We start from the raw sequence: 27,722 nt of genomic DNA, 5'->3' as shown, positions 1-27,722 counted from the left end.
CAAAATTTAAAATAAATAAAACTGAAACATGCCAGAAAAACAAAACATGTCAGAAAGATGTGTATTCAATCTATATTCATGCAGGACAAGCTGGCCCACAACAAGAGGGAGAGTTCGCAGACTGCTGGAGGAATGCCTGAAATCAAGGTCCTCATGGACTTTGAAAACAGAGCCTTCAAGCTGACCAGCGATGATCCGTTCCTGTGCTGACGGTGAAGAATATGTTCCCAATTTGGATTTGCCTGCAATCTTTCCTAGAAGTTTCAGCTGCTCTCCTGTCCTCCATATTCCTGAAAGCAAAGAAATTGCATATAGCACAGAATAACATTTAATTGTGATCAACAAACTGACAAAATATATACATTAAGCAGCAATGAACTGAAGCAAAAAAAAAAATCGAGAGAAAAGGACAAGTTGAAAATGTTCCAGTCTTACATTTCCTGAATGCATGGAGTGAAAACACACCAAGAAAAAATTAATATCAATGTTCTCATCAGTTTTTGGCATGCTTGCACTCCTATATGAATAAAACTAAAATGCACAAGAAAAAAGGCAGAAAATCCAGGGTAAAATTGCAACACAAAGAAAATGTCGGGTAGTGACAGTGGACTGCTGCAAGAGACCCTATGGGAGGAATCATCCCAGATTTGTACGAAGTGCGGTAGTGGGTGGGAAAAAAGACATTTCACCCCTCGGCTTCAATGGCAGGTTTTCGCGCCATATCATCCCACTCCTGGTGTATCCTGCCTCATTAATAATGCATTCCCGGGATACACGCCAGATGGCTGGCGGGGCGGCCTCTGATTTGCCCGCCTCACCGTTATCTCAGGCCTTCAGTAATATGGATGCCAAATTTAAATGGCTACCCTGCACAGAGCTAACACTCTGTAAGGGATCGGAAGCTGCTGCAAAGTCATGGCTGCTAATGGGAGGAAACACGCTGCCCCCAAATTTAGCAGCACCTCCCTCAGGCACCTACTGGATGCAGTGGAGGCCTGCCACGAAGTCCTCTACCCCCACTTTGGGCGAAGACCACCAGGCAGGTGACAAATCCAGCTTGGGAGGTGGTGGCAGTGGTGGTCAGTGTCAATGCCCTGCAAAAGAGGACAGCCATCCAGATTCGAAAGAGGATGAATTATCTCCTCCGATCCACCAGGGTAAGTCACTCTTCTTATCACTCTCAACTCACACACTCACAAACCCATCACACATCCACAGGGATCTCACCCACTGCCAGATCAAGGGACATCACCATTCTCTCTCTCACACAAATATCTACATCAGCTCTGCAGATCGCGCCCTCATCCCATCCTTGGCACCACTCACCATCCACACATGCCAGACATCATTCTCATCTAGCCTGGCTGGTGTTCTGCTCACACTCTCTCAATCTGTATTCATGCAGGACAAGCTGGCCCACAACAAGAGGGAGAGTTCGCAGACTGGTGGAGGGATGCCTGAAATCAAGGTCCTCATGGACTTTGCAAACAGAACCTTACGGTGGCCGGCAATGATCTGAACTGCTGCTGTGCTGACGGTGAGGTCGGCGGTGCTCAACCAAGTGAGGATCCAGCAGTGCAACATCCATCAGACAACCATGCTTGTTTTGCAGTCTCCTGCCATGCACTAACTATCTCTCCTTGCTTTGGCAGGTACATCTGGGAAGCAGCCAAGGGGCTCTACGACCCTGGCCCTCGACTCAAGCCTGAAAGACACCTCAGAAGAAGAACCTGATGACACCCTAATTGGAGACCCGTCACAGCACTCATCCACACTCTCCACCAGCACAGAGGTACACACCTCAGTGGGACCTTCTTGTAGAGGAGCCTTGGGGTCAGAATCTGGTGAGCACATTGCACTGTCTGATCTAGAGCACGCGGCACAGGGACTTTCCAGGTTTCCGGCACTTCGAGGACTGCTGGGGGTATGAAATCTGCTGAGTTTGAGTCAGATGAGAAGCCTCTGGACTCGGTCATACCTCAGTTGCTGGAGCTGCAAAGGCAAGCTCGGGAACATCAGGAATGGATGCCTCCTGCACTCCTCAGATTGCAAGGGATGATGGGGGAGCCCTTCCGCCTTCAGTCTGTGGTGATAGCGCCAGCATGCCAACGCACTGAGGTCAACACTGGTGGCCACATGGAGACCTTGGTCCAGGATGTCGCTCCTGCACTGCTGCACAGGCTGAACTCCATTGCTGACATCATAGTTGGCCTCCAACAGTGTCAATATGGGAGGGGTGCGACGCAGCTCGATTTCGCTCCAGCTTCCCCTTCTCCTCAAGATGTCAACCAGGGGCTGTCATGTACACATAGGGAAGAGGATCAGCAGGTGCACATCCCGGGGCCATCCACCCAGATGACTTTGGGAGTGTCCGGCCCATCTGAACCTCCTGTTCCTGTGACCCCAGCAGCTCCAGTTCCACAGGCCGAGGAGGCTACCACTGCCACAAAGCAGGACCCCAGAAGCAGGCTGGGCCCTCTGGGTCTTGGCCCTCCAGAGGATGCCCGCCATGGTCATCACAGACAGGGTGTATCAGTCAGCAGGCTGCCTGCACCTCCGCTGTGTATGTCAGGGGGAGCACCAAGATGTAGCAGCAGAGTTAGGCAAATTATGAAGATGTAGTTGCACAGCCTGGACACGGGTGTTAATCACTTGTACTTAATGTTCACTATTGTAAATAAACTCCCAAGAATGTCCCCTTGCTTATGGCTTTTGTTATGGTAAGCAGTGTTCGTGTAACTGTATTGCATTCCTCTACCGGACCTGTTGTGGCACCGGAACCTCATTTTCAAAATGCCTATCGTTTGCTTCACCAAAGTCTGGGTTACTGCATGACTCTCGTTATACCGTCGCTTTGCTGCAGTCTGAGGCCTTTGCATGGGCATCATCAGCCACGTCCTCTGAGGGTAGCCCTTGTCCCTGAAGAGCCAACTTACAACCTCTCTGGACCCTGGAAGATGTCAACGATCTGAGACCTGCAAAGGATATAGGAGTTTTGGACGCTCCCTGGAAATCGTGCGCAGACCTGCAGGATGTGTTTGTGGTGGCCGCACACCAGCTGAACAATTACCGAGTGGAAGCCCTTGCAGTTGATGTAGTTGACTGTTTGTTGCCATGGAGACCTAAGTGCCATGTGAATGCAGTCGATGGCACCGTGTACCTGTGGAAAACTAGAGATCTGCGCCAATCCCAGCGCTTTTGCTTACTGGCTTTCCTGATCCCAGGCAAAATGCACAAAGTTCTGTGCCTTCGTGAAGATGGTGTCCGTGACCTCCTGGATACACTTGTGTGTGGAGGCTTGCGAGATCCTGCACAGCTCACCTGTGGAGCCCTGGAAGAGCTGTCAGCGTGAAAATTGAGTGCTGTGGTCACTTTCACGGCCACTGGCAGTGGATGCCCTTCATATCCCTGTGATGTCAAATCCTGCGTATGTGACTGACCAGTTCTTTAGACATTCATAGTCTTCGTCGACACTGGTTCTCAGTCATCTGCAGGAATGACAGGTGCCATCTAAAGACCCTAGGTCTAGTGAGGCACCTACGAGTACTGGCTCACTGTGGATCTTTAGCTGAGTGAGCAGCAGGCCCTGCCACGCTTTCACCTTAAGGGAGGTGCTCCTCCTCTTGCCAGCCAGGTGCCTCCGCTACTCTCTTTTTCTTCCCTGGTCTCTGTAAGCCATGAGGCATACCGTTAAATCACCAGGCTCCATGTTCCTGACGTTCTCTTCCTGCAGGATCAAAGAGAGAGACGCGTGGGTTAGCATGGGTGTACTAAGAACCTCTCTTGGTTAAGTCTGAAGGCCCTTTCATGCATGCAGGAGAGTGCCGGCCACCACTTGAATGCCAGTGTGTAGTGCACAAATTGGCTGTCTGAAACCCAATCCACCTCTGCCCCACTCCACTTGACCAATTGGCAGCAGCTTCAGCCACCGGACTGCATGCTGTGCTCTCAGCTCACGCGCAAGCATTCTCCTAACCCACATTGTAAGGCTGCGCTATTAGCTTGAACCATAATGGATACTGGTCCAAACCTTCATAAAGACATTGCAAGGGGCTCTGAGTGCCTCCACCAGTGACTGCCCCATGGCCACCTTTCGCATGGGGATTGTACAACTTATCCAGTCGGTCAATTGCTCTCCTGGCCCCTAAAACACACATTAATTTGCAGCCTGCGCCTGAGGGGTGAAAAGTTCTGGAGTATTTGGTGGCACTTCCATGCTTTTGCATTGTTTGAGTGGGCAGGAAAGCTACAGAGGCCCAACTCCAAGCATGTCAATGGAGCTGCAGCTGAATGATCTCAGCTATGGAAAAATGCTCAGTTGTGATAAGCTTTTCCAAGTGGCCACCTCCCTCATCTCCCCACTTCCCCCCACCTCCCCGGCATATGCTTGAATATTTCCTCCAGTCTACCCGTGGTGCCTTACCCCTGCCACACCCCCCCATCCCTGGCCTGACCCACAGGGAACTCTTGCTCCGGCACCTTACGATAACCAGCTTGGAAAAAGTGACTTGCCTGTGCCCACCACGAATGCGCAGCACCTCTTCCTTGATGTCTTTTGGACGATGCTCGTGAGCACTGCGCGAGGTTGTGTGCATTCACGTCCGAGTTCCCCTTGAAGTTCAGGTTGCCAGGTGCATGCATTTTAAAGGCAGTCATGAAGCATGCTGTTCTGAAGTCACGCCGATGTGGGCGATAAATTTGATGCAGGGGGATGAACCCAGTGAACAGAGCTTATAATTAGATGCAAATGTATTAAAATGAAGTTCCCGATGTGCGGCGGCGGGAAACACAGCCCACCATTGACAGATGGAGCGGATGATCTCAAATTGTTTTCACGGTGGCGTAAAACTGATCTTTGGCCTTCCCGCCATATTGTTCACCCACCCCCCTCCTCCCCACCCGCCATGATGCCCAACGCTAACGGAGCCAGAAAATTCCGGCCTATATCTTATCATTGGTGATATTGGTGATCAGGTACTTGGCATGTTTGACTTATTATTTCATATCATTTTAAAAGAAATGTAAACCCACATAAAATAAAGACGTGAACGCTGTTATTATAATGATGGACAAAGAAACCTATGAAGCATTTGGCCTCTAACACCATCAACAGTGATTTCTAGGCTTAGATCTTCATTTATGTTAAGATTCTGTGTGTTATTGTTATCAAATGCATCAAGAAACCCAGTAGTGCACTCTGGAGTACTGTGTATAGTATTGGTCTCCTTATTTAACGAAAGATGTGAATGCGTTAGAAGCAGTTCAGAGAAGGTTTAGTAGACTAATACCAGGAATGGGCAGGTTGTCTTATAAGGAAAGGTTGGACAGATTAGGCTTGTATCCACTGGAGCTTAGGGGAATAAGAGGTGACTTGGTTGAAACCTTTAAGATCCTGAGGGGTCTTGACAGGGTGGATGTGGACAGAATGTTTCTTCTTGTGGAAGAATTTAGAATCAGGGGTCACGGTTTAAAAACAAGGGTTCACTCATTTAAGACAGAGATGAGGAGAACTTTTTTCTCTCAGAGGGTCGTGAGCCTTTGGAACTTTCCTCCTCAAAAGGCCGTAGAAGCAGGGTCTTTGAATATTTTTAAGGCAGAGTTAGATAGATTCTTGTTAACGTTTCGAGCCCTCATGGCCCTTCGGCAGAACAGGCCATGAGGGCTCGAAACGTTAACTGATTTCTTCTCCGCCGATGCTGCCAGACCTGCTGAGTTTTTCCAGGTAATTCTGTTTTTGTTTTGGATTTCCAGCATCCGCAGTAGCTTTTAGCTTTTTGTTTTTATCTTAGATAGATTCTTGATTAACAAGGGGTTGAAAGGTTGTTGAGGGTAGGCGGGAGGTTACAATCAGATCAGCCATGATCTTATTGAATGGCAAAGCAAGCTCGAAGGGCCGAGTGGTCTACTCCTGCTACTAGTTCGTATGTTCATACGTTCGTATGGAATGGTCCAATCATTCCTTAATTCTGGTGTCTTTAGATACATTACTGTGTTATGACCACAGCCGATGTTAATTGCTGCGCAAACGAAATCCCAGAGGGAAACTTGGCTTACAGGCCATACCTTTTTTTTTTGTATTCTGAAAGCAAGAAGTCCAGTAACATTTTTGAATTTTAAAAATTAAAGGTAAATGTTTTAAAGAAATCTTAAGCACACAAGATTACAGTTACACAGTTAAAATCAGTCTTACAACACATTCCGCCACTCCCCACTTAGTCAGACCCACAACTAAACACCCTCCAAGCAACACTCCTTATAGATGTTTAACTATAAAAATCCAGTAATATTACCTAAGGCAAACTGTTATAGCTTTAATCAAGTCATACCACTCAACTCTCTACTTAACTCTCTCCCACTCTGCTGTGGAAATCCAAGACTTTAGAACAAGGCTGATTATTGTAGCCCAAGCCTTTTCTGGCTTGACTGGATGGCTGATCCAAACTGCATCTTCGCCCAGCCTAGAGCTGTTTCCAGGAAATCTTCCTCACACAGCCAATAGCCTACAACTACAGCTAACAGCTCACAACTACCTTAAGCTTTTCACAGTAACTCTAAAATACCTTTTTTCCCCTTTCATCTCAGGTTCCATTGTTTTCACACCCTTTTGAAACTCAAATCCTTCCAAATATAAAATCTTTCATGTTTCTCTTTTGTCTCTGCTTTTGGGTCAATAAAATGTATTATATCCTCTTCTATTTACCTATAGAACTCCTGCAAGATGCAAAAATGTATATTTTCACCTCTGACTTTCCTTTGATATTCAAACACACTTTCAACTTATATAAAAATGCAAATGTTAGGCCCAACCTATTCACTTGTACCTCAAACATAACGCCGCTATCCTTTCACGTTTTAAACTCCTGAGACAATCTGTCTTCTAGTAACCTTTCCCCAGCTTAATTAATTCATTTACACACACACATAGCCTTCTTCACAGAATAATACAATATTCCCCAAAAATATTAAAAAAATAAATCCATTCTCACAACTGCCAAATACAGTAAGTCAGAAAACAAATCGCATGCAATGCCATCAACTAATACAAGACACAAGATACAAGATGCAGCTTGTTAGCAGCTTGCTTGACCTTGCTATTGATGTTTCAGATGATACTTTACCCCTTGGACCAATTGAGTTAATAGTTGTTTGCAAATGCCTGTGTTTGGCAACACTTCAACATTATCATGATAGTCTGGGTTCTTCAATTGCCAAGCTGGATGATGATGGATTTGAGATGGAGTCAGTACGCAGATTTTCAGAGGGCAGTTCAGATCATTGTAATTAGCTACTATCACAGCACTTCAGGCCACCCACATGTAAACAAATCCCACTGTGATATAATACAAAATAAATTGATGCAGAACCAGCTTTCTGCAACTAGGTCCTGCTGCTGCATTTATTAAATATTGCACAATACAGTAAGTCTGACATGAATCAGAGACATCTAATAACAGAACATTGACAACATGTTTCTTCATGTTCCTTAAAACAACTATCTCATCCTGTCTCCTGTTGTGAGTAGCTACATGTTGTGTGGACAGCCAGAAACAACAGAATCTGTTAGCTTTTATCAACATTTTTGACAATATTTATTGTTTATGGAGCCCTTATTTGAGATGCTACGCCCTCTAAGTGGAATTAAACATGCACAGTTAACTTATGAATCATATGCATTATTAATATGTAGCAAAAAAAAAGTTTTTCAGAAAGGAGCACTAACATACTAATGTTTTTAATGTTTATTCAAGTGGGAGATACCAGCATTGACTGATGTTAAATGTCAAATTTTAGTAGGCAGAGGCAGCATCTTTCAATCCCAGGTCAGTATAGTGCATGACACACACTGTAATCATTTGTCACTTTAGTCAAACTAAAATGATGCAGACCAATGACAGTTAAGGGTACAGTCTGCATCTGGTTAAGCTTCTTAATTGAAGCCCTGATTTTGTACTCCAAGATGTAAAGTTGCATTTTGCAGTACGAATACGCCAACAGCAAATAAGCACTTAGAGCCAAAATTCTGCAACCCTTTTGGCAGGAACACACCAGAAATGGCCAAAAGAATTGGCCAGGTCCTAGAAAAACTGGGGCCGGGCCTCCCCTGCTATCGTCTACCAAGCCCTAATAATGTAACCTGTGTCAGAAGAGGCGTGGCCATGCCAGGTGCATAGGGGAGCAGGGACTGCAAGGCTGGGACCTTCCTCATCCTCAGCCTGGGACTCAACTTGGCATCTGTATACCCAGCACAACAAGATGTATTGGTCCCTTAGACAGTGTAAGTGGTCTATACTGGGAGCCAGGCTTGAGCCGTGGCCTCAAATCCCAAAGGTCTTTGAATTATTTTCAAACCCTTATATAGGGAGTGATGGACAATTCCAGAATATTTCAAGCGAAGCCTTGGCACCCACATCACCTTCCAGTACCAGCAGTCTACATAGAATTCATAGTCTCTTATTACTGACAGGCAATTAGGATGCGCTCTTGGTGGTGCAGGCACCCAGCGTTAATAATATAACCTTTTCCTGACCTCCATGCTCAGGTAGACTCACACTGAAAGTTTTTGACAGCTGTCTCCTAGCTGTTATGGTGGAATTCCATCCTCACAGATTTCCAGAGTTCAGGATACAAACAATGTCTATTCAAACAATTTAAAGGAATCAAATTTGGTGGATGGTATAGGGTACAGAAAATTGCATTGTGTATTTCGTCCGCTTAAGACTAACATTATGTATATGCCAGCAGAAGGAGTCTAGAAGGAGAATAAAGGAATCCATATTTTAACAGCTTGAGCAATTTTCTGAATGCATCTTACTGAATCTTATGGTTTCTTACCAAGAACCTCACATTTGGTGAAGGTGGAGGGAGAAACATCAATTTCATGGGCGATTGTCTGATTGGATAGGCAGAACACAAATGATGTGCAAGTAACTTGATACAATCAGCACACATTAAATTAAACATGAGAAACAAATACTACACTCTGCAGCTAGTAACCTGTAAACATAATGTACACAGCAACCGCTACACATGCTGTAGATGGAAATCCCTACAGGGTGTGTAATTGCGATGTTTACTGTTGCTTGCAACCTTTAACTACAGCATTCTCATTGGTTTTAATTTTAGAATAATGATCAAGAATGCCATTCATAAGACTAAATGCTTGTAAGAGAATCATCGCGTGTGCTGTAAATTTTCTATTAACGGCACAATTGTCAGCGATTTTTCGTGGCCCGTCCAAACTTACAGTTGGCAGACAGGCCAATCGGCCAGGCGGCCTTTACATTTTGGAATGAAACGTCATCCAAAGGCGGGATAAAATCTTCATTAGGAAACAAAATAAAAAGAAACACCTGGGGACAGCATTTTTATGAGGTATACTTTCAGGTGCTTCATTGTGATGCATGGACATTTTTTGCAGACTTTTTGTGCTTTATTTTATTACTTGCAAGTCTGCAGCTCCCTGAGGCAGCTGTCTGCCTTCAGGGAGCTCAGCGGAAGCGCTTACCCACACGCCCGGTGACGTCGTCATGCACCCTCCTCCCGCCCCCACCCCGACAGTGCTGAGCTTTTCAGCGCGCGTTTCACGTTGGCTGGCCAGCATGAAATTGCAGTCGGGGGCTGATCGCGGTCAGGGGCTCGTTTCCCAACCACTCCGGGCCCGCTGATCGCATTCGCCCGACGAGGGAAAAATTCAGGCCTATGTTTCTAATCTAGATGGTAAACCCGCTGGACTGGCAATAGTTTTGCTGTTAGTTGCTTGGACGTTTTTAAGGAATCAATTGTGTTTTCTGAATTTGGCTCCCGATGGGAACCTCAATGTCAGATATTTGATTTGGGAGATCAGTAGGACCTGCAAAATATTGCGTCCATAGTATCAGCAGGCCTCACATGATTTACCATCCATTAAATATAATGGCTAAACACCTGGGAGGACCAGCTGGGAGTGCAAATTTGAAAAATCTATCCTTGTAGGTCTCACTTCCATTGCCCTTTTAAAAAACAAATGAATAAGCACTGTTTTTAACTGAAATATAGTATATATTTCAGTATCTGCATTGATGTTTCTGTCATCTTTTACTTGAGTGCAGATATTATTGGAGACATCTGCTTTAAGGAATTACTGAGGCAAAAGTGTGACAGTGTTTTGAGTTAACTTCAGTAGCAACATGGTTATTAACCCAGTGATGCTTTTGCCTCAGTTTTACCTTTGAGTTCACATTGTCAAGCTCCTGCTTCTCTGAAGCAATCCCCTAATAATTTCTATTTCAGACACAGAAACAGCTTTCATGGTAACACAATGTAACAACATGACTGCTTGTCAGTCACACTGGGAGTATAGAGCTTTAATCTGAATCTTCTTACAGTGTGTGCATCCAAACTAAGACTACAAGCAATATGTGGACAGACAGTCCTGATCATCCACACTGCAAAGACACATTGGATATAAATAAAATACTCAAAATATAGCTTATTTCTAATTATAATTGGCCCAGGCTATTGCTTTGGGGACATGGGTTCAAATCTCACCATACCTGGTGGAATTTAAATTCAACTAAATAATAAATCTGGAATTAAAAGCTAGTCATGGTAATAGTGACCATGAAACCATTGCCGATTGTCCATCTGGTTCACTAATGCCCTTTAGGGAACGAAATCTGCCACCCTTACCTGGTTTGGCCTACATGTGACTCCAGACACACAGCAATGTGGTTGACTTAAATGCCCTCTGAAATGGCGTGGCAAGCCACTCAATTGGAACAAACCACTACAAATTCTAAAAGCAATGACACCGGACGGATCACCAGGCGTCGAGCTATAGGCATTGGAAATGACAATGGCAAACGTGTTGACCTGTCGGCCGTGCAAAGTCATCTTTGCTAACATCTCGGGGCTTGTGCCAAAATTGGGAGAGCTGTCCCAGACACTAGTCGATAACCTGACATAGTCAAATGTACTGAATCATACCTTACAGGAAATGTTCCAAACACCACCATTACCATCCTTGGGTACATCCTGTCCCATTGGCAGGACAGACCCACCAGACCTGGTAGCGTAGTGGTATACAGTCGGGAGGGAGTTGCCCTGAAAGTCCTCAGCATAGACTTTGCATCCCATGAAGTCTCATGGCATCTGATCAAACATGGGCAAGGAAATGTCCTTCTGATTATCACCTATCACCCTCCTTCAGCTGCTGAGTCAGTACTCCTCCATTTTGACAACCAATTGGTAGAAGCATTAAAGGTGGGAAAGGCACAGAATGTACTCTAGTTGGGGGCTCCAATGTCCATTACCAAGAGTGGCTTGATATCACTACTGATTGAACTGGTTGAGTCCTGAAGAACATAGCTACTAGACTGAGCCTGGTGCAGGTGGTGAGGGAACCAGCAAGACCTCATCCTCACCAATCTACCTATTGCAGATGCATCTGTCCATGACAGTGTTGGTAGGAGTGATCACCACATGGTTGTGGAGACGAAGTCCTGTCTTCACATTGAAAATATCCTCCATTGTGTTGTGTGGCACTATAACCGTGCTAAATGGGATAGATTTAGAACAGATTTAACAAATCCATGAGGCACTGTGGGCTATCAGCAGCAGCAGAATCTGTAACTTCATCACTTAGCATTTCTGTCACTCAATCATCACCATCAAACGGGCGGTCAATCCTGGTTCAATGAAGAGTTCAAGAGGGCATACCTAAAATTGAGATGCCAACTTGGTCAAGCTAAAACACAGGACTACTTGCATGACAAACAGTGGAGTTAGCAGATTTTGATTCTTTCCCTGTTTAAGTTGAGAGCCTTCTTCGTTCCCTATTTGCCTCCAGGAAATACTTGACCCCGAGGGTCATGAACAAAAGAGCCAGAGGCCCTACATGTCTCTGTTCCTTTTTCCTGTGAATAACATGCTGGTAACTGGTGCACACCTGACATTACAAATATTGGCAAAGTTTTTCAAGAAACAATCAAAAGATGCAGAAAATTGGGTCAAAAAACTAAATGGCCCAGTAGAGTTGCCAACTCTGACTAGGTATATTTCGGGAGATGCCTGGGGAAGTGACGTCACAGAATCCTGCTGGCGTGGTGCGAGCAGGTGAGCCCATCCGGGGGGGTGGGGGGGTGGGGGGTGGGGGGGGAGCGGGGTGGGGGGGGGGGGGGGGGCAAGTCCAAAGCCCCAGACACTAGTGGGGAAAGATGGGTTTCTTTGAGGCACATGAATAAACAAAAATACTTTGGAGCTTTGTTTAGAATTGGCTAGTTCAGGCACTACTGTGCCCGGGCGCCTGCTGGAACTGCAGTCAGGTGCCCTTTAAAGCAGCCGCTGCTAAATCCTCGCCCCCTCCGGCTCAGACCCCAGTCTTTCCACTTGCCCCCAAACATACACACACGCCAGGGCTCGTGAAAGACAATCCTCTGAGCACAGACACACTGGGCGCTGACAAACAGCAGCCTTGGGTTCCACTCTCTGGCTGGTTGCAGCCCTGGCCTGCTCTCTCCTGATGTTTGGATTAGCAGACTTGCGCGCTCCATCCCTGGGATCATGGCCTCACTCCCTGTACCAGCTTTCTGCAGAACCGTTAATTTCCCTACTGGCTCACACGACATTCACCTCAGTACCATTGGGGGAAAAAAAACAGGCAGGGCAGCAAGCAGCGAGAACTGAGTTAGTACACGTGCGTAGCCTTGATGTAATGTGCTATGTCATCAAGCTTGCTGCACCTGCGCATGAGTGCTGCCTCACCTGTTTGTGAAATGCTGTTCAGTGAAATGGACTCTGTGGCTGCTGGGGCAAGAGTTGATCAATTAATGGGGAATCCCATCATTTTAAAATCTCTTCAAGTGCTTTTAATAACCACTGGGAGATTAGAGGTGATTCCTGGAGCCTCCTGGCCATTCTGGAAGGCTTGGCAACCTTATAATCCAGCCAGTTCGAAGACAAAATGTGGCAGCAGGTTTTAAATGATGCCTTGGTGATTACAGCATTGTAAAGCCTGATTGGTATATTTGGTGTCCTGGCTGCATTTCTGACAGCAGCACAATCGATCCCTCCCCTACTGCAATTCAGCTAGTGAGCATTGCTAGTTGTTTCTCTACAAATTTTTCAGTCTATTCCAGCCCTGCAAGTCCTATTGCTGAGTTTCTGACACCTGTTTTCTTCAAGGCATCAGCCCAGTTCTGTCTCTGGAAAATGACACAGAAGATGCAATTATGTCATTTCCATCACAACCATGGCTCATTTGGTAGCACTATTCCTTCTACATCACAAGGTTCAAACTCCAGGGCTTGGGTGCAAAAATCAAGGCTGACACTTCTGTCATACTGTGGGAATGTTGCACTGTCGGGATTGCTGTCTTTTGGAAAAGATATTAAACTAGGGCCCAACTCCCCCCTCAGGTGGACGTAAATGATCCCGTGGCACTATTTCAAAAAAGAGCAGGAGAGTTATCCCCACCCTCCTGGACAATATTTATCCCTCAATCAACATTACAAAAACAATTTGCTCATTATCACATTGCTGTTTATGGAAGCTTGCTGTGTGCAAATTGGCAGGCTGCTGTGTTTTCTACATTACAACAGCGACTACACTTCAAAAATACTTCATTGGCTGTAATGCTCTTTGAAATGTCCGTTGAGAAGCGCTATACAACTGCAAATCTTTCTTTCATTTATTGACCCTTTTCCTGTTTCAATTAAGAGCTTCCTTCCCTGTGCAGTTGCCCCCAGAGCAACACACATGATGCACAAAAAGGCCACAGAGCCCTTGCTACAGATCCCTGGCCCCATTTCCAGTGCATTGGGAGTTGATGCACATCGAATGTTATGAGCTTGAAAACTAGCCCGAAGTTATTTATTGTATAACAAGTAGGAGCGATAATGCAAATCAAAGTTATAAAACAGTAAACAACCGTAGACCAAATTGGAAAAACTAAATGGCACAACGAGTGTCAGAGCCTCAAGCATGGTTGGAAAAGTGATGGACCATTGAGCCTAATAAATAGTCAAGCATCTGAAGTAACATGTAACAGTAATATGATCACATTTCACTGCATCACATGTCAAGAGAAAAACTGAGCACTAGTCAGTAATGTCCAATGTTAGTTCCACATATAGGGCTAGAAATTCAATGGCATAGCACCACTTTGAGCAGCATTATAGAGGCGTACCATCACTTCCCAGGGGTGCAATGCACCATAGGTACATCCCCTGCACGCACTGGGAGGTTTTGAATCGGTGCTTTCCTGACATCACACAGCCAATCAGCTGATGTGACTCCAGGATTCCAAATTTGGTCCATAACAACCCTGTGCACATGTGCATTTATCACTTTTCAAAGATCGGTTGTGAGGCTGCAAGATTGGCCCTGTACTAGTGTTCCTGAAAAGACCAGGCGCCCAAAATGGAATTAAGGTTATTGTTGACAACTTATCCTATTGCAAACATGTATGGAAGTATCTGGAGCATTTCGGAGGTTTTTGTGTTGAGCTCCAGGATTTGCTGCAAAGTGTTGCTGCATCCTCACAGGGAGGGTAGAAGAGTAGGTGACCTGTCTCCACAAAGGCTGCAACAGTTAGGGAGGCAGCAGAGGCTGCAGAGAGAGCAAGTTCTGTGCGATGCCCTCTGCCATGTTAGAACCTGATCCCCTGTTGGGGGATGCTGTGGAAGATGCTGTCTGGCAGGCCAGCCAATGCATCCAGCATCTTGGTGTGCATTCCCATCAGTGGTACCCTTTGTGCTGTCCCACCAAGATCATCATCTGAGTCCTTTGCAGCAGAACTTGTCTGTGACCTCGCCTTCTGGGGAGATAACAAATTAACCATCTTTTGCCCCTGACCGGGCTGCAGCCCACTCATGACCGGAAGACCCACCACGTGCTGATGACAACTCTATACTAGCCTCCAGGGTACGCGCAGTGCCAGTATCTGAGCTGCGAGTGCTGGACCAAGTGGTGGGGCCTATTCAGCAGTGCTCTCTGTTGCTTTCTCTTCCTCCTGGGGTTTCTATGGCTGGGCATGTGGCAGGTCTTGGGTATCTAAAAGCAGGATATTAGAAAAGTGGAAGGTTGGGGTTAGGGAATATGGGAGAGGTATAAAGCAAGAGCTTCATGCTCAGACCAGCAGCAGCCTGCTCTTCATGCCAGATCGCAAGATGAGGGGGTCCAGCAGTTGAGGAGGGGCAGAAGGCAGGAACATTCCATTATCCTCAAGTCTAAGTCATTAATATATCAGGAAATGCAGTGGTTCTTTACTGATCCCTGCGGAACACCACTATAAACTTTCCTCCAGTCTGAAAAGTAACCTTTCAACTTTACTATTTCTATCACTTAGGGCTGGATTTCATGGGGGACATACTGCTTGCTCCTCCCGACTAAAAAGTCAGTCGCAAACCGACCGACAAAAAAAAGTCCACCCCACTGTAATGACCTGCTGTGGGTTGCAACAACACTTGCCCCCTCATTGGGAGGATGTCCGCTCTCAGGACTCCAATCCAATTGGCCAGCAGCTCTTGCAGTCCCAGCAGCACTAGAGTTCAGTAATTGGCCCTGCTGGAATTGCATGCAGGGCCAGGATGGAGGACCCAGTTGATCCCAGACTCTGGTAAGTCAAGGGTATTGGGTGGAGAGGGATCAGGCACTTTAGGGAGGTGGGGAGGGTGGTGTTGGTTTTTCAGTGCAGGCAGAGAGGAAGGAAAGGAGAGGTTACTATCTTTCAGGGGGGTAGCCCCCCCCCCCCCCCCCCACCTACCTCCCCACTTCTTTCCCATCCTTTAAAAAAAATTTTTTGAAAGGAAGGGCTAACCAATCTTGCCTGCCTGCCCATGCCAAACATGTTATTGTGCAGGCAATTGGCTTGTATACAAACTCAGTTGACCTTTAAGTATTTATTCACATATGGCAGGCAAGCTGCCGATTTCAGTGCCTACTCAATACTGTATTATGGGGGACAGCTTGGGGTGGTGGGCTAGAAGGTGGTGGGCTAGCCATTCCTCGTATTTTACTTGCCCACACACCAAAAACGCACCCAACGGGGAGCCGTAAAATTCAGCCCTTAGCGAATTTCATATCCATGTATCACTGCCCCTTTTATTCCATGGCCTTCAACTTTGTTGGCTAAACCTGCTCAGTCAAATGCCTTTTGAAGTCCATGTACAACATATCAACTGCATTATCTTCATCAACCTCATCAAAAAACTTAACAGGTTGGTTAAATACAATTTGCCTTTAACAAATCCATGTTAGCTTTTCTTAATTAATCCACTCTCGTCTAAGTAATCGGTAACTTTGGCTCGGAATGTTGTTTCTTAAAGCTTTTCCGCCAACAAAATTTAAACTGACTGACCTATTGTTGCTGGGTTTATCCTTACACTTCTTTTGAACAAAGATGTAATATTTGCAATTCTCCACTCCTCTGGTAACCCACCTGTATCTAAGGAGGATTGCAAGATTATGACCACGACCTCCACAATTTCCATCTTTACTTCCATCGTCAGATAGACCACATCTGAATGATTTATCAGCCAGTCGTTCTAGTACCTTCTCATTAGAAAGTTTTACCTCATCCGGTATCTCAAACACTTCCTCTTTCATTATGACTTTGGGCGCAATTGTCCCAGATTTGCACTAAGTGCAGTAGCAGGCGGGAAAAAGAACATTTTACCCGCAAGCTGCAATGGCGGCTTTTTCACACCGTATCATCCCAAACCTGCCTCGTTAATTGTGCATTCCCGGGAAACATGCCGATTCGTTGATGGGCAGGCTTTCATTTGCCAAACCACACCATCACCTCGCCACTTCTGCACGCCGGGCACCATCTTTAAAGTGCATGCACACCTCTCAGTGTTTCCAGCTCATGACTACTGCTCAGAAAACATAGCCCTGAAAGGCAAGAAGAATGTAGCTCCACCTTTCCCCCCGATTCAGTGATGCATCCCTGGAAACACTTTTTGGATGCCATGGAGGCCTGTCGTGATTTCCTCGATCTCCTCTCTGGCCGCAGGAGGGGCAGCAACATCAACAATCCAGCTTGGGAGGTGGTGGCAGCGGTAGTAGGTGCCAACGTCCTATAAAAGAGGACAGCTACCCACTGCCGAAAGAGGATGAATGATCTCTTCTGTTCCACCAGGGTAAATCACTCTTCTCATTACTCTCAACTCTCACACTCACAAATCCATCATACATCCACACTGCCAGTTCAAGGGACATCACCATTCACTCTCTCTCACACACCTTCATTGCCCTCATACCATCCATGGCACCACTCACCACCCACACATGCCAGGCATACTTATCAACTGGCCTGGCAGGCATCCTGCTTGCACTGACTCCATCTCTATTCACGCAAGACAAGCTGGCACACAACAAGAGGGAGAGGTCGCAGGCTGGTAGAGGAATGCCTGAAATCAAGGTCCTTACGGACTTTGAAAATAGAGTCATACAGCTGGCCGGCGAAGATCTGGACCGTTCCTGTGCTGACAGTGAGGTCGGCAGTGGTCAAGTGACGATCCAGCAAAGCAACATATGTCAGACAACCATGCTGTGAGTGATGTGTCCTGTTTCACAGGCCACTGCCATGCACTAATTATCTCTCCTTGCTTTTGTGCACAAATCTGGATTACAGCTGAGTGAGTCCACGACCCAGGGCCTCAACTCAAGCCCTGAAGACACCTCGGAAGAGGAATCTGTTGAAACCCCAATTGAAGAACCATCACAGCGCTTACCCTCACCCTCCACCAGCGCAGGGGGACACACCTCGTTGGGACCTAGTTCTAGAGTAGCCTCAGGGACACAATCTGGTGAGCACATTGCACTATCTGATCCACAGTAGGTGGTGGCAGGGACTTCCCAAGTTCCTGGCATTCGGAGGACTGCTGGAAGCCAGAAATCTGCTGAGTTGGAGTCAGATGAGGAGCCTCTGGACTCGGTCATGTCACAGTTGCTGGAGCTGCAAAGGCAAGCCTGGGAACATCAGGAAGGGATGTCCGCTGCATTCCTCAGATTGCAAGGCACGATGGGGGAGTCCGTCCACTTTCAGTCTGAGGTGATAGCACCAGTCTGCCAACACACCGAGGTCAACACTGGTAAGAGGGGAGCTGCCATGGAGATCTTGGTCTAGGACGTCACTGCAGCGTGAGCTGAACTCAATCGCTGACTCCAACAGTGACAACGCGAGAGGTGGCAGGGCAGCTCCATCTCACTCTACCTTCACCTTCTCCTCAAAGAGTCAGCCAGGGTCCTTTGGGCACCCACAGGGAGGAGGATCATCAGATTAACACCCTGGGGCCATTCACCCAGGTGGCTCTGGGAGTGTCCAGCCCATCCAAATCCTTTCTTCCCATGACTTCAGCAGCTCCAGTTCCACAAGCTGAGGAGGGTGCCACTGCCACACAGCAGGGTCATGAAGGAAGGTCGGAGCACTCCAAGTCTCGGACCCCCATGCCCTTCAAGCCAGGGAATAGCAGCCAGCAGACTGTCTCCACCTCCGCTGTGGATGTTAGGGGAGCATCAAGGCATAGGGGCAGGGTTAGGAAGGTTAGGAAGATGTAGTTGCACAGCCTGGGCATGGATGTTAATCACATGTACATAATGTTCACTATTGAAAACAAACTCACAAGAATGTCTCCTTACCTATGGCTCCTTGTTCTGATGTGAAACCTTGGTTCCCGCACAAGATAAAGGCAGGTGTCTCAGTCCAGGGCCTCTTCCCAGTGCAGTGTGTAACCTTATGACCAAAGTGATGGTCTGATTTCACACTCACTGGACACATTAGTAATGCCTGCACCTCAAAGGTGCTTGTCATCACTGCCAGAATGTCATATGTATGAACACACGAACAAGGAGCAGGAGTAGGCCATTCGGCCCCTCGAACCTGCTCCACCAGTCAATAAGGTCATGGCTGATCTTATAGTAACCTCAAAACTGCATCCCACCTACCCCCGATAACCTATCACCTGCTTGCTTACCAAGAATCTACCCACCTCTGCCTTAAACATATTCAAAGACTCTGCTTCCACCAACTTTTTAAGAGAGTTCCAAAGACTCAATATCCTTTGAGAGAAAAAATGTTGCTTCATCTACATTTTAAATTGCCAACCCTTTATTTTTAAAGTGACCCCTAGTTCTAGATTCTCCCACTAGAGGAAATAAAATCTCCACATCCACCCTGTCAAGACCCCTCAGGATATTATATGTTTCAATCAAGTCACCTCTTACTCTTCTAAACTCCAGCAATTACAAGCCTAGCCTGTTCAACCTTTCCTCATAAGACAACTCACCAATTCCAGGTATTAGCCTAGTAAACCTTCTCTGAACTGCTTCCAATGCATTTACATTGATCCTAAAATAAGGTGACCAATACTGTACACAGTACTCCAGATGTGCTCTCACTTGTGCTCTGTATAACTGAAGCATAACCTCGCTACTTTTGTATTCAATTCCCCTCTCAATAAATGATAACATTCTATTAGCTTCCCTAATTACTTGCTGTACCTACATACTAGCCTTTTGTGATTCATGCTCTAAGACACCAAGATCCCTCTGCATCTCAGAGCTCTGCAATCTCTCACCATTTAGATAATATGCTTCTCTTTTATTCTTCCAGCCAAAATGGACAATTTCACATTTTCCCACACTATACTCCATTTGCCAGATCTTTGCCTACCCCTCAGCCTATCAATATCTTTTTTTAGCCTCCTTATGTCCTCTTCACAACTTACTTCCCTACCTATCTTTGTATCATCAGCAAATTTGGCAGCCATCCCATCCATCCCTTCATCCAAGTCATTTATATAATTTGTAAACATTTGAGGTCCCAGCACTGATCCCTATGGCACACCACTTGTCACATCCTGCTAAACAGATAAAGACCCATTTATGCCTGGTTCCTGTTAGCCAGCCAGTCTTCTATCCATACCAATATGTTACCACCTATATCATGAGCTTTTATTTTATGCAATAACCCCTGGTGTGGCACCTTATCAAATACCTTTTGAAAATCAAAGTACAGTACATCCACCCCCTTTATCCGCAGCACATGTTACTTCCTCAAAGAACTCCAGTAAGTTGGGTAAACATGATTTCCCTTTCACAAAACCATGTTGACTCTGCCTGAATACCTTGAACTTATCCAGTGCCCTGCGAAAACTTCTTTAATAATAGCTTCTAACATTTTCTGTATGACAGATGTTAGGCTAGCTGGCCTGTCATTTTCCACTTTCTGTGTCCCTCTCTTTTGGAATAGCGGAGTTATATTTGCTGTCTTCCAATCTTATGGGACCTTTCCCAAATCTAGGGAGTTTTAGAAAATTAAAATGAATGCATCAACTCTCTCACTAGCCAGTTCTTTTAACACCCTAGGATGAAATCCATCAGGACCAAGGCACTTGTCAGTCCACAGCTCTAACAATTTACTCAGCACCACTTCTCTGGTGATTGTAATTTTCCCGAGTTCCTCCCTCCCTTATTATAGGTGCTTCTGGGATGTTACTTGTACCCTCTATAGTGAAGCCTGAGGCAAAATACATGTTCAATTCATTTGCCATCTCCTTGTTTTCCATTATCAATTGTCCAGGTTCCCTTTTAAAGGGAAGTGGGCAGGCATAACAGAGTTCTGTCATTCTCTCTGTGTGTTCTCAGTACCTTTTGAGGTGAGGCTGACCCCCTATCCCTTCAGCATCTGTGACTGGTGACACTGTGCTCCTGAAGGGGTCAGGTGTTGACGGCTGACAAAGGATCAGGTGCATTTAAAGTTTCACTGCTGCGTCTCCATGATATGACCCTGATCACAGAGCCCAAGTGAGCTACCCTCAGCTAGACAGGAGTCAGACATTACAGAGGCTATGTGAAGATCTATTGAGTATTCTCACGGCATGCTGTCATCATCCTCCTGGAATCTAGCGACTATTAAGGTATGTGCGCTGCCAACAGCTACACAGGAGTTAAAAGCTCACAGATGCAATGTGAGGATCAATGGTGTCTCCTCACTGCATGTCATCATTATCCTCCATGAATCTAGCAGCTATGAGGGCATCCCGAGCGCACCTGCGTTGTCTGGCCAGTGTGTTTGCCTCATTGCTGGCTTCCTCGCCTTCAATGATCTCCTCACCCTCATCCCCATCAACATCCTCATTATTGGAGGAGACGTGCAGCTCCTCCATCTCCTCCTCAGTCAGCTCCTCCCTGCTCCCCATTGCAGCATCAGCTTGTAAGGGTACAGCAGGTGACGATGATGCGTGACACCCTCTGTGGACTGTACTGCAGGGCTCCACCAGACCGGTCCTGGCACCGGAACCTCATTTTCAACATCCTGATGGTTTGCTCCTCAAGGAGCAAGTTGCAGCATGAGCCTCATTATACCTTCTCTCTGTTGCAGTCTGAGGCTGTTGCATGGGTGTCATCAACCATGTTCTCTGCGGGTAGCCCTTGTCTCTGAGGAACCAACCCTGCATCCTCTGTGGACCCTGGAAAACGCCAGGGATCTGAGACCTGTTAAGGATGTAGGAGTCATGGACACTGCCTGAGAATGGTGCGCAGACCTTCAGGATGCATTTATGTTGATCGCACAGCAGCTGAATGTTCAGTGAAAGGAAGCCCCTGCGGTTGATGTAGTTGACCGCTTCTTGCCATGGAGATTTGACGCCACATGAGTGCAGTCAATGGCACCCTGCATCTGAGGTCTGGGCAAATCCAATTGCTCTGGCATCCTGGCTTTTCTGGTCTCAGCGGAACACACAAAGTTCTGTGCCTTCGCGAAGATGGTGTCCGTGAGCTCATGAATGGATTTGTGGGTGGAGGCTTGTGATGTCCCACAGAGGTCACCTGTGGAGCACTGAAAGGAGCCACTGGCATAGAAATTGAGCACCACCGCCACTTTCATGGCCACTGGCAGTGGATGCCCTCCATTTCCCTGTGGCACCAAATCCTGCAGCAGGTTGCAGATGTGACCGACCAGTCCCTTAGACATGCGCAGTCTTCAGTGACACTCATTCTCGGTCATTTTCAGGAATGAAAGGCAGTGTCTATAAGAGCCTGAGTCTCGCTAGGTGCCAACCAGGGACAGCTCACTGTGGCTCTTCAGTGGTGTGAGCGGGAGCCCCAGCCGCCCCTTCTTCCTGAGGGTGCTGCTCCTCCATCTGCCCAGCCAGGCCCCTCTGTCACTCTCTTCTCCTTTGTCTTCACTCTCTAAAAGCCATGAGGCATTTAGCTCGGTCACCATGCTCCTGATGTTGTACTCTTGTAGAATGAGAGAGAGAGACGCTAAGAACCACTCTTGGTTAAGTCTGAAGACCCCTTAACACATCCTAGAGAGCGCTAGCAACCATTTTGATGACCAGAGTTTAGTGCGTTGCATGGCTGCCCGAAACCCCACCCTCCTCCGCCCCACTCCACCTGATCGAATGGCGGCAGCTTCGTCCGCTGGACTGCATGCTGTGCTCTCAGCTCAGGCGCAGGCATTCTCCTAACCCACAATGCAAGGCTGCGCTGTTAGATTGAACTGTGGGGGAGACTGGTCCAAACCTGAATGATGACATTGCAAGGGGCTGTGAGCGCCTTCACCAGTGACTGCTCCATGGCCAGCTTTCGCAAGGAGATTGTACAATATGCGCAGTTGTCCAGTTGTTCTGCAGTCCAGTAAAATGATCATTAGTTTGCAGTCTGTGCCCATGGGACAAAGAGCTTTGGAGCATTTGGTGGCACTCTCAGGCCTCTGTATTGCTTGAATGGGCAGATAAGTTGGATGCCCGAGTCCAAACATGCCAATGTGGCTGCGCCTGAACTGTCTCAGCTACTGAGGAATGGTCACTTTATACAAGGTTTCCCTCATGCATGGCCACTTCCCTCCCCTCCACCCTCAATGCTTTTGCACTACCATCAACCATAGTGCAGCCCTTGGCCCCTACTTCCAACTTGCCTCAACTGCAGTGCAGCCCTTGCCCCCCCCCCACCTCGACTCAACCATAGTGCAGTCCTTGCCCCCCCCAACTCATCTCAACCTCAGTGCAGCCTTCACCGCCCCCCCACTTCCCCCCCAGCCCCCCACAACTCACCTCAACTGCAGGACAGCCCTTGCCCTGGCACTGCACTGTCAGCCAGCTGGGAGAAAGCAACTTGCCTGTGTCCTCACAAGAATGCGCGACTCCTCAACCTTGAGGCCCAACAGGCGTCCATCATGATCGCTGCGCGTTACTATGCACTCACCTCTGAGTTCCCCTCGAAGTGCAGCTCACCAGATGCATGCCAGCGTATTGTGCCCACCAGCGTGTTTTACACACATATATGATCCAGCGTGGGGGAATGATCCTGGCGAGCTGGGCTTATAATGAGATGCAGATGTATTACATTAACGGGCGGAGTGGACGGTTGCAAATGTGTTTCATAATGGCATGAAACTGATTTTTGGCTTTCCCACCATATTGTCCGTTCATGTCCACCATGACGCCTGACGTCAGCAGGAATGGAAAATTCCGTCCTTTGGCAACATCTTCTTCCTTGATAAAGACTGATGCAAAGCATTCATTTAATACCTCACCCGTGCCTCATCTTCATGCATAAGTCTCCTATTGTAGCTAAATTAAGAAGCATTATCAGATCAGAGTCTATCGGTGTTCTAAAGTGCTTCTAATTGACCTCAAGCATCCAAGTTAACAGACACTTAGCATTTCCTAATGTAAGTTTAATCAATTTACATATAAAAAATGGTGTAGCTTGGATGTCTGCATCTGAACTGATCACTGGATTTTTTTGTGCAGAAGGTACCTCTGGCTGGAAAATCAGAGCCGAGGTTACCTCTGACGCCTGGGAAACCTTGACATGATTTTACGGCTGGCAGGCTGTTAATTGACTTCACCAAGTCAAGCAGGCCCCGGTGTGAGGTGTGGCGAGCTACAATCAGGCGTCCAGGTAGAAGTGTGACAAGTGGGGGGCAGCCATTGCCATTGTGGGGGACCTCTATTTGGCAGAGGGTGGCAAACAGGAGGGAACCCCCACCCTCCCTCAGACCCACAGCCAGACAACCAGGATTTACCAGATGGCCTCGCCACATGGCTAGCACCCCCAGCCCCCACCACCAGTAAAATGCCACCTGTGGCAGGAGGAGGCCCTTATGTGGCTGTTAATTGACCACTTAAGTGCTTCAATTGGCCCAAGAGCAGATGAGCCACCCAATATCTACCCCACTGCTGATAAAATTCCAGCAGAAGCAGATAAGAAATGGGCACCACGCAACCACCATGCCACCCAATTTTACACCCATCCACCTGCCAACCCCCTCCTGTGAGGGTGACAGCATAAAATCCCAGCCAATGTGTTCCCTTTTAAGAAGGTGGCACCAATTTAGTCTCTTACATGTTGGTTTTAGCAGAATTACAAGCTAAAAACTTCAACGTGGATAAAAATCTATTTTCACTCAAATCAGTGTGGTACAAGTTGCCAGGGAAGCATCAGTAAAAATGAATTCAAGATCTGTTTCTGAGGAGAAAAGTAATTGAAGGATATGTTGAGGTAACAGGAAGGTGAGGTGAAGTTTGATCAAAGATTATGGGCAGAATCTTCAGTTCGGCATTGGGGGGAGGCCTCGGGAGCTTTTTGAATTGCGGCAGCTGCCTCGGAGCTTTTCCAATGTGCATGTGTGAATTTGCGCTCTCGCTGCCCTCCCCCACCCCCAACAGGCAGCACTGAGTGCTGAAGCATGTGTTTCTCGCTGGGCGGGCTTGCCCAACAAGGGAAAAGTCCTGCTCATGGTTTATTTGAAATATTATTCCAAGTTAATTACTCAGTTAAGAGAGCTCCACACAGTTCACATAGGAACTAATCATTCTTCAGTGAGTATAGTTTTTGCTGCAGTGCAAGCATTTGTGACACCCAACATGCTACTTCCGGTAAAAACAAAAAAACTACAGCGGATGCTGGAAATCCAAAACAAAAACAGAATTACCTGGAAAAACTCAGCAGGTCTGGCAGCATCGGCGGAGAAGAAAAGAGATGACGTTTCGAGTCCTTATGACCATGAGTCATGAGGTCATGAGGACTCGAAACGTCAACTCTTTTCTTCTCCGCCGATGCTGCCAGACCTGCTGAGTTTTTCCAGGTAATTCTGTTTTTGTTTTTTATGCTACTTCTGGCTCTGGCTCTATCAGGCCATTTGAAAAACAGTGTCTGCATGAAAATTTGTCTCGATGTAGCTTTACCTGTATTGCACTGGTGAGATTGAAGATGTGAACTAAACAGCATTTCTCTTCAAATAATATGCTTCTCATGCACTTAACAGAGCAGGATCAAACTCCAAAAGAGACCATTAGATGATTGTGCATACTAATATTGTGACTGGCTGCCATCAACCCAAAGCGCCAATGTAATATAGCAGTGTTCTAACAGTAAATGGAAATTTCAGCATCTCTTTCCCTTAAGTACCCAACCTAATTTTTGCCATTTTTTTCAGCAGCTACCCATTGAATTTCAGGTTGAGGGTTGGCTATTTGAGTCTTTGGTATAAGTTTATGGACAATTGTCAGAAAGTAATTTCCTTTATTAAAACTATCATTTTTAAATCCAAAATGTGAAAGAAATTGATTCCTGTATCTATTCTCCTGTGATTATAACACTTAAATGATAATATATTTAATCCAATTATTTGTATATTTTAAATCTCTAAAAGTAGCAAATTCATATTGCTACGGAACTCTATGGCCAGAATATTGCCATCGGCGTTTGGGGGTGCGCCCGACACGCCAACATGCAAAATAATGTGAGATGACGTCAGGCGTGCGTCCCGGCATCGGCATGTGTCATTCTGATATTGCATTCGGCAGGCGTGCGCCGGCCAAACTGTCAAAGGCCTATTAAGACCATTAAGAAAGTCATTAACATCATTAACACCGCTGCCCATCCAACCCTAAGGTTGGTGGGATGAGGTTCCTGAAGGTTTAATGAAATAAGGGCCAGGATATTGAGGTCGGCGAGCGGAGGGAAGGGCCTGATCGCCGACACATAAAATGACACGGGATGATGTCGGGTGGAACTCCCAACCTCACCCCGCGTCATTCCAACTTTCAGGTCGGCGAGGGCGCAGCTGAATCAGCTGTGCACCCGCTGACCTGTCAACGGCTAATTGAGGCTATTTAAAAACTAATTCAAGTAATTAATGGACCAGCCTGTCCAACCATCAGGTTGACGGGCAGGCCGGGAACCCTGGAGGGCTTCAGAAAAAGCATGAAACCTCATCCACAGGCGGGGTGAGGTTCCATGAGGGTTTTTAAAAATTTAACAAAAGTTTGATGTCACATGAGGGGACATGTCAGGGAAATTTTATTTTTGTACAGTGACCATATTTAAATTTGGCGCCAATCTCCCTGAGGTAGCACTTAGCCCCAGGGAGATGAGTGCGCTATTTCGTGTGCATGCGCGAAAAAGCGCACTTTCGGGCTGAGGGAATCCTCCCACGTCCGCACAGGGAGCAGCGCTTCCTGGTGGATGTCACGCTGGGCAGGCCTTAATTGGCCCGCCCACATAAAATGGCGGTGTGCCCCAACTGGGGGCGCCAATCGGAGACGCGCCCGCTCCTGCACTTCCCCCCCGACGGGGGGGAAAATTCTTCCCAATGAAATAACTTTTGCGAAATGCATAAACATGTCTCAGTTTATGTGACACTGTCATATGAGGGGACATGTTTAAATAATTTTTTAGATCCTTTATTCAAAATTTTCATTAACAACTTAATCTCCCTGTGGCAGCTACATGCCTCAGGGAGATTCCTGCGCTCTTCCGTGCACATGCGCAAAAGAGCACTGGCCTGACTCTCCCTCCACTCCCCGCCTGCACAGCTGACCGCGCATTATCATTTCACTTCTGCCTTGAAAGTGGGCGAAACCTTTCAAATATATCGGAAGGTTTGCACTGGAAGTGTGGAGCTGACATGTGAGTTTTTTCATTAATGTGGGTGTGTTGATAGTTTTGAATGATTCATTTCAACTCCTTTCCAAAATTGTTGTAAATTATGTTATATGGTGGTTAAATGGAAAGCTTTTCAATTAATAAACATTTTAAAAAATGTACTGAAATGGGTTTTGAACTGATTAAATCTTTGTCTTTTTTTGTCAGCTTCTGCACACAAGAAAAGCTGCCAATTACCTTCCAGTCCTGTGTAGTTCCAAAGGACTGTCAAACCTCAGAATGGTCCCAATGGAGCCCATGTTCAAAGACTTGTTACAGTGTGATCTCTACTAAAGGACTCCGTACCAGAACATCCAGTATTAAGCAATTTCCTGTTGGCGGTGGGAAAGAGTGTCCATCCCTAGAGGAAAAAGAACCTTGTGCTCCCCAAGGGGAAGGTGTGCCACCCTGTGTTACGTAAGTCTGCTGTTCTTAAAGTTTTAGTGTTCGCCTAACTATCAGGCTGAGAATTGATCAACTGACTAAACAACAGATATGATTTGGAATGTGAGTGCAAACAATAGATTACACAATCCAATTTTTGTGACATTTTGCCGTCATCAAGGAGAGGTGGGTTAAAAATGGGCATATGAACTTTCTCTTATTTCAGCTACTGAATGTCAGCATCAAGTGATTCTAAGTCAGCGACCACAGGTTAACTGCAGGGTCAAACTTTTGCCACTCCACCCCTGCAGCAATGTGCCTTTATTCTAATCTCAGAACATTCTCTAATGCAGCAGTGTGACATTTCCATTTCTTGAATCAGCCATTCATTGAAATTGCCAAATTCAGGGCAGTGTTGT

The 27,722-nt window shown here is 46.6% G+C and overlaps 1 protein-coding gene and 1 long non-coding RNA gene across 2 annotated transcripts in view; one reads left to right on the top strand and one right to left on the bottom strand.

Annotated features, from left to right (window-relative positions):
* Positions 1-27,722, top strand: part of thsd7aa (thrombospondin, type I, domain containing 7Aa) — a 536,154-nt gene that overhangs the window by 239,667 nt on the left and 268,765 nt on the right. The window contains exon 3 of the mRNA XM_078538824.1: positions 27,088-27,336. Within this exon, the coding sequence (XP_078394950.1) occupies positions 27,088-27,336 (249 nt within the window). The remainder of the gene's footprint in view (positions 1-27,087; positions 27,337-27,722) is intronic.
* On the bottom strand, positions 48-27,254 carry LOC144678845 (uncharacterized). The gene is made up of 2 exons (XR_013576195.1): positions 27,118-27,254; positions 48-290 (listed from the first exon to the last, which is right to left on the bottom strand). It is a non-coding gene; the product is annotated as an uncharacterized LOC144678845 (long non-coding RNA).

Source organism: Cetorhinus maximus, chromosome 3, assembly GCF_964194155.1.
Source record: "Cetorhinus maximus chromosome 3, sCetMax3.hap1.1, whole genome shotgun sequence".
NCBI lineage: Eukaryota > Metazoa > Chordata > Chondrichthyes > Lamniformes > Cetorhinidae > Cetorhinus > Cetorhinus maximus.
This window is presented reverse-complemented; position numbering and strand designations above follow the sequence as displayed.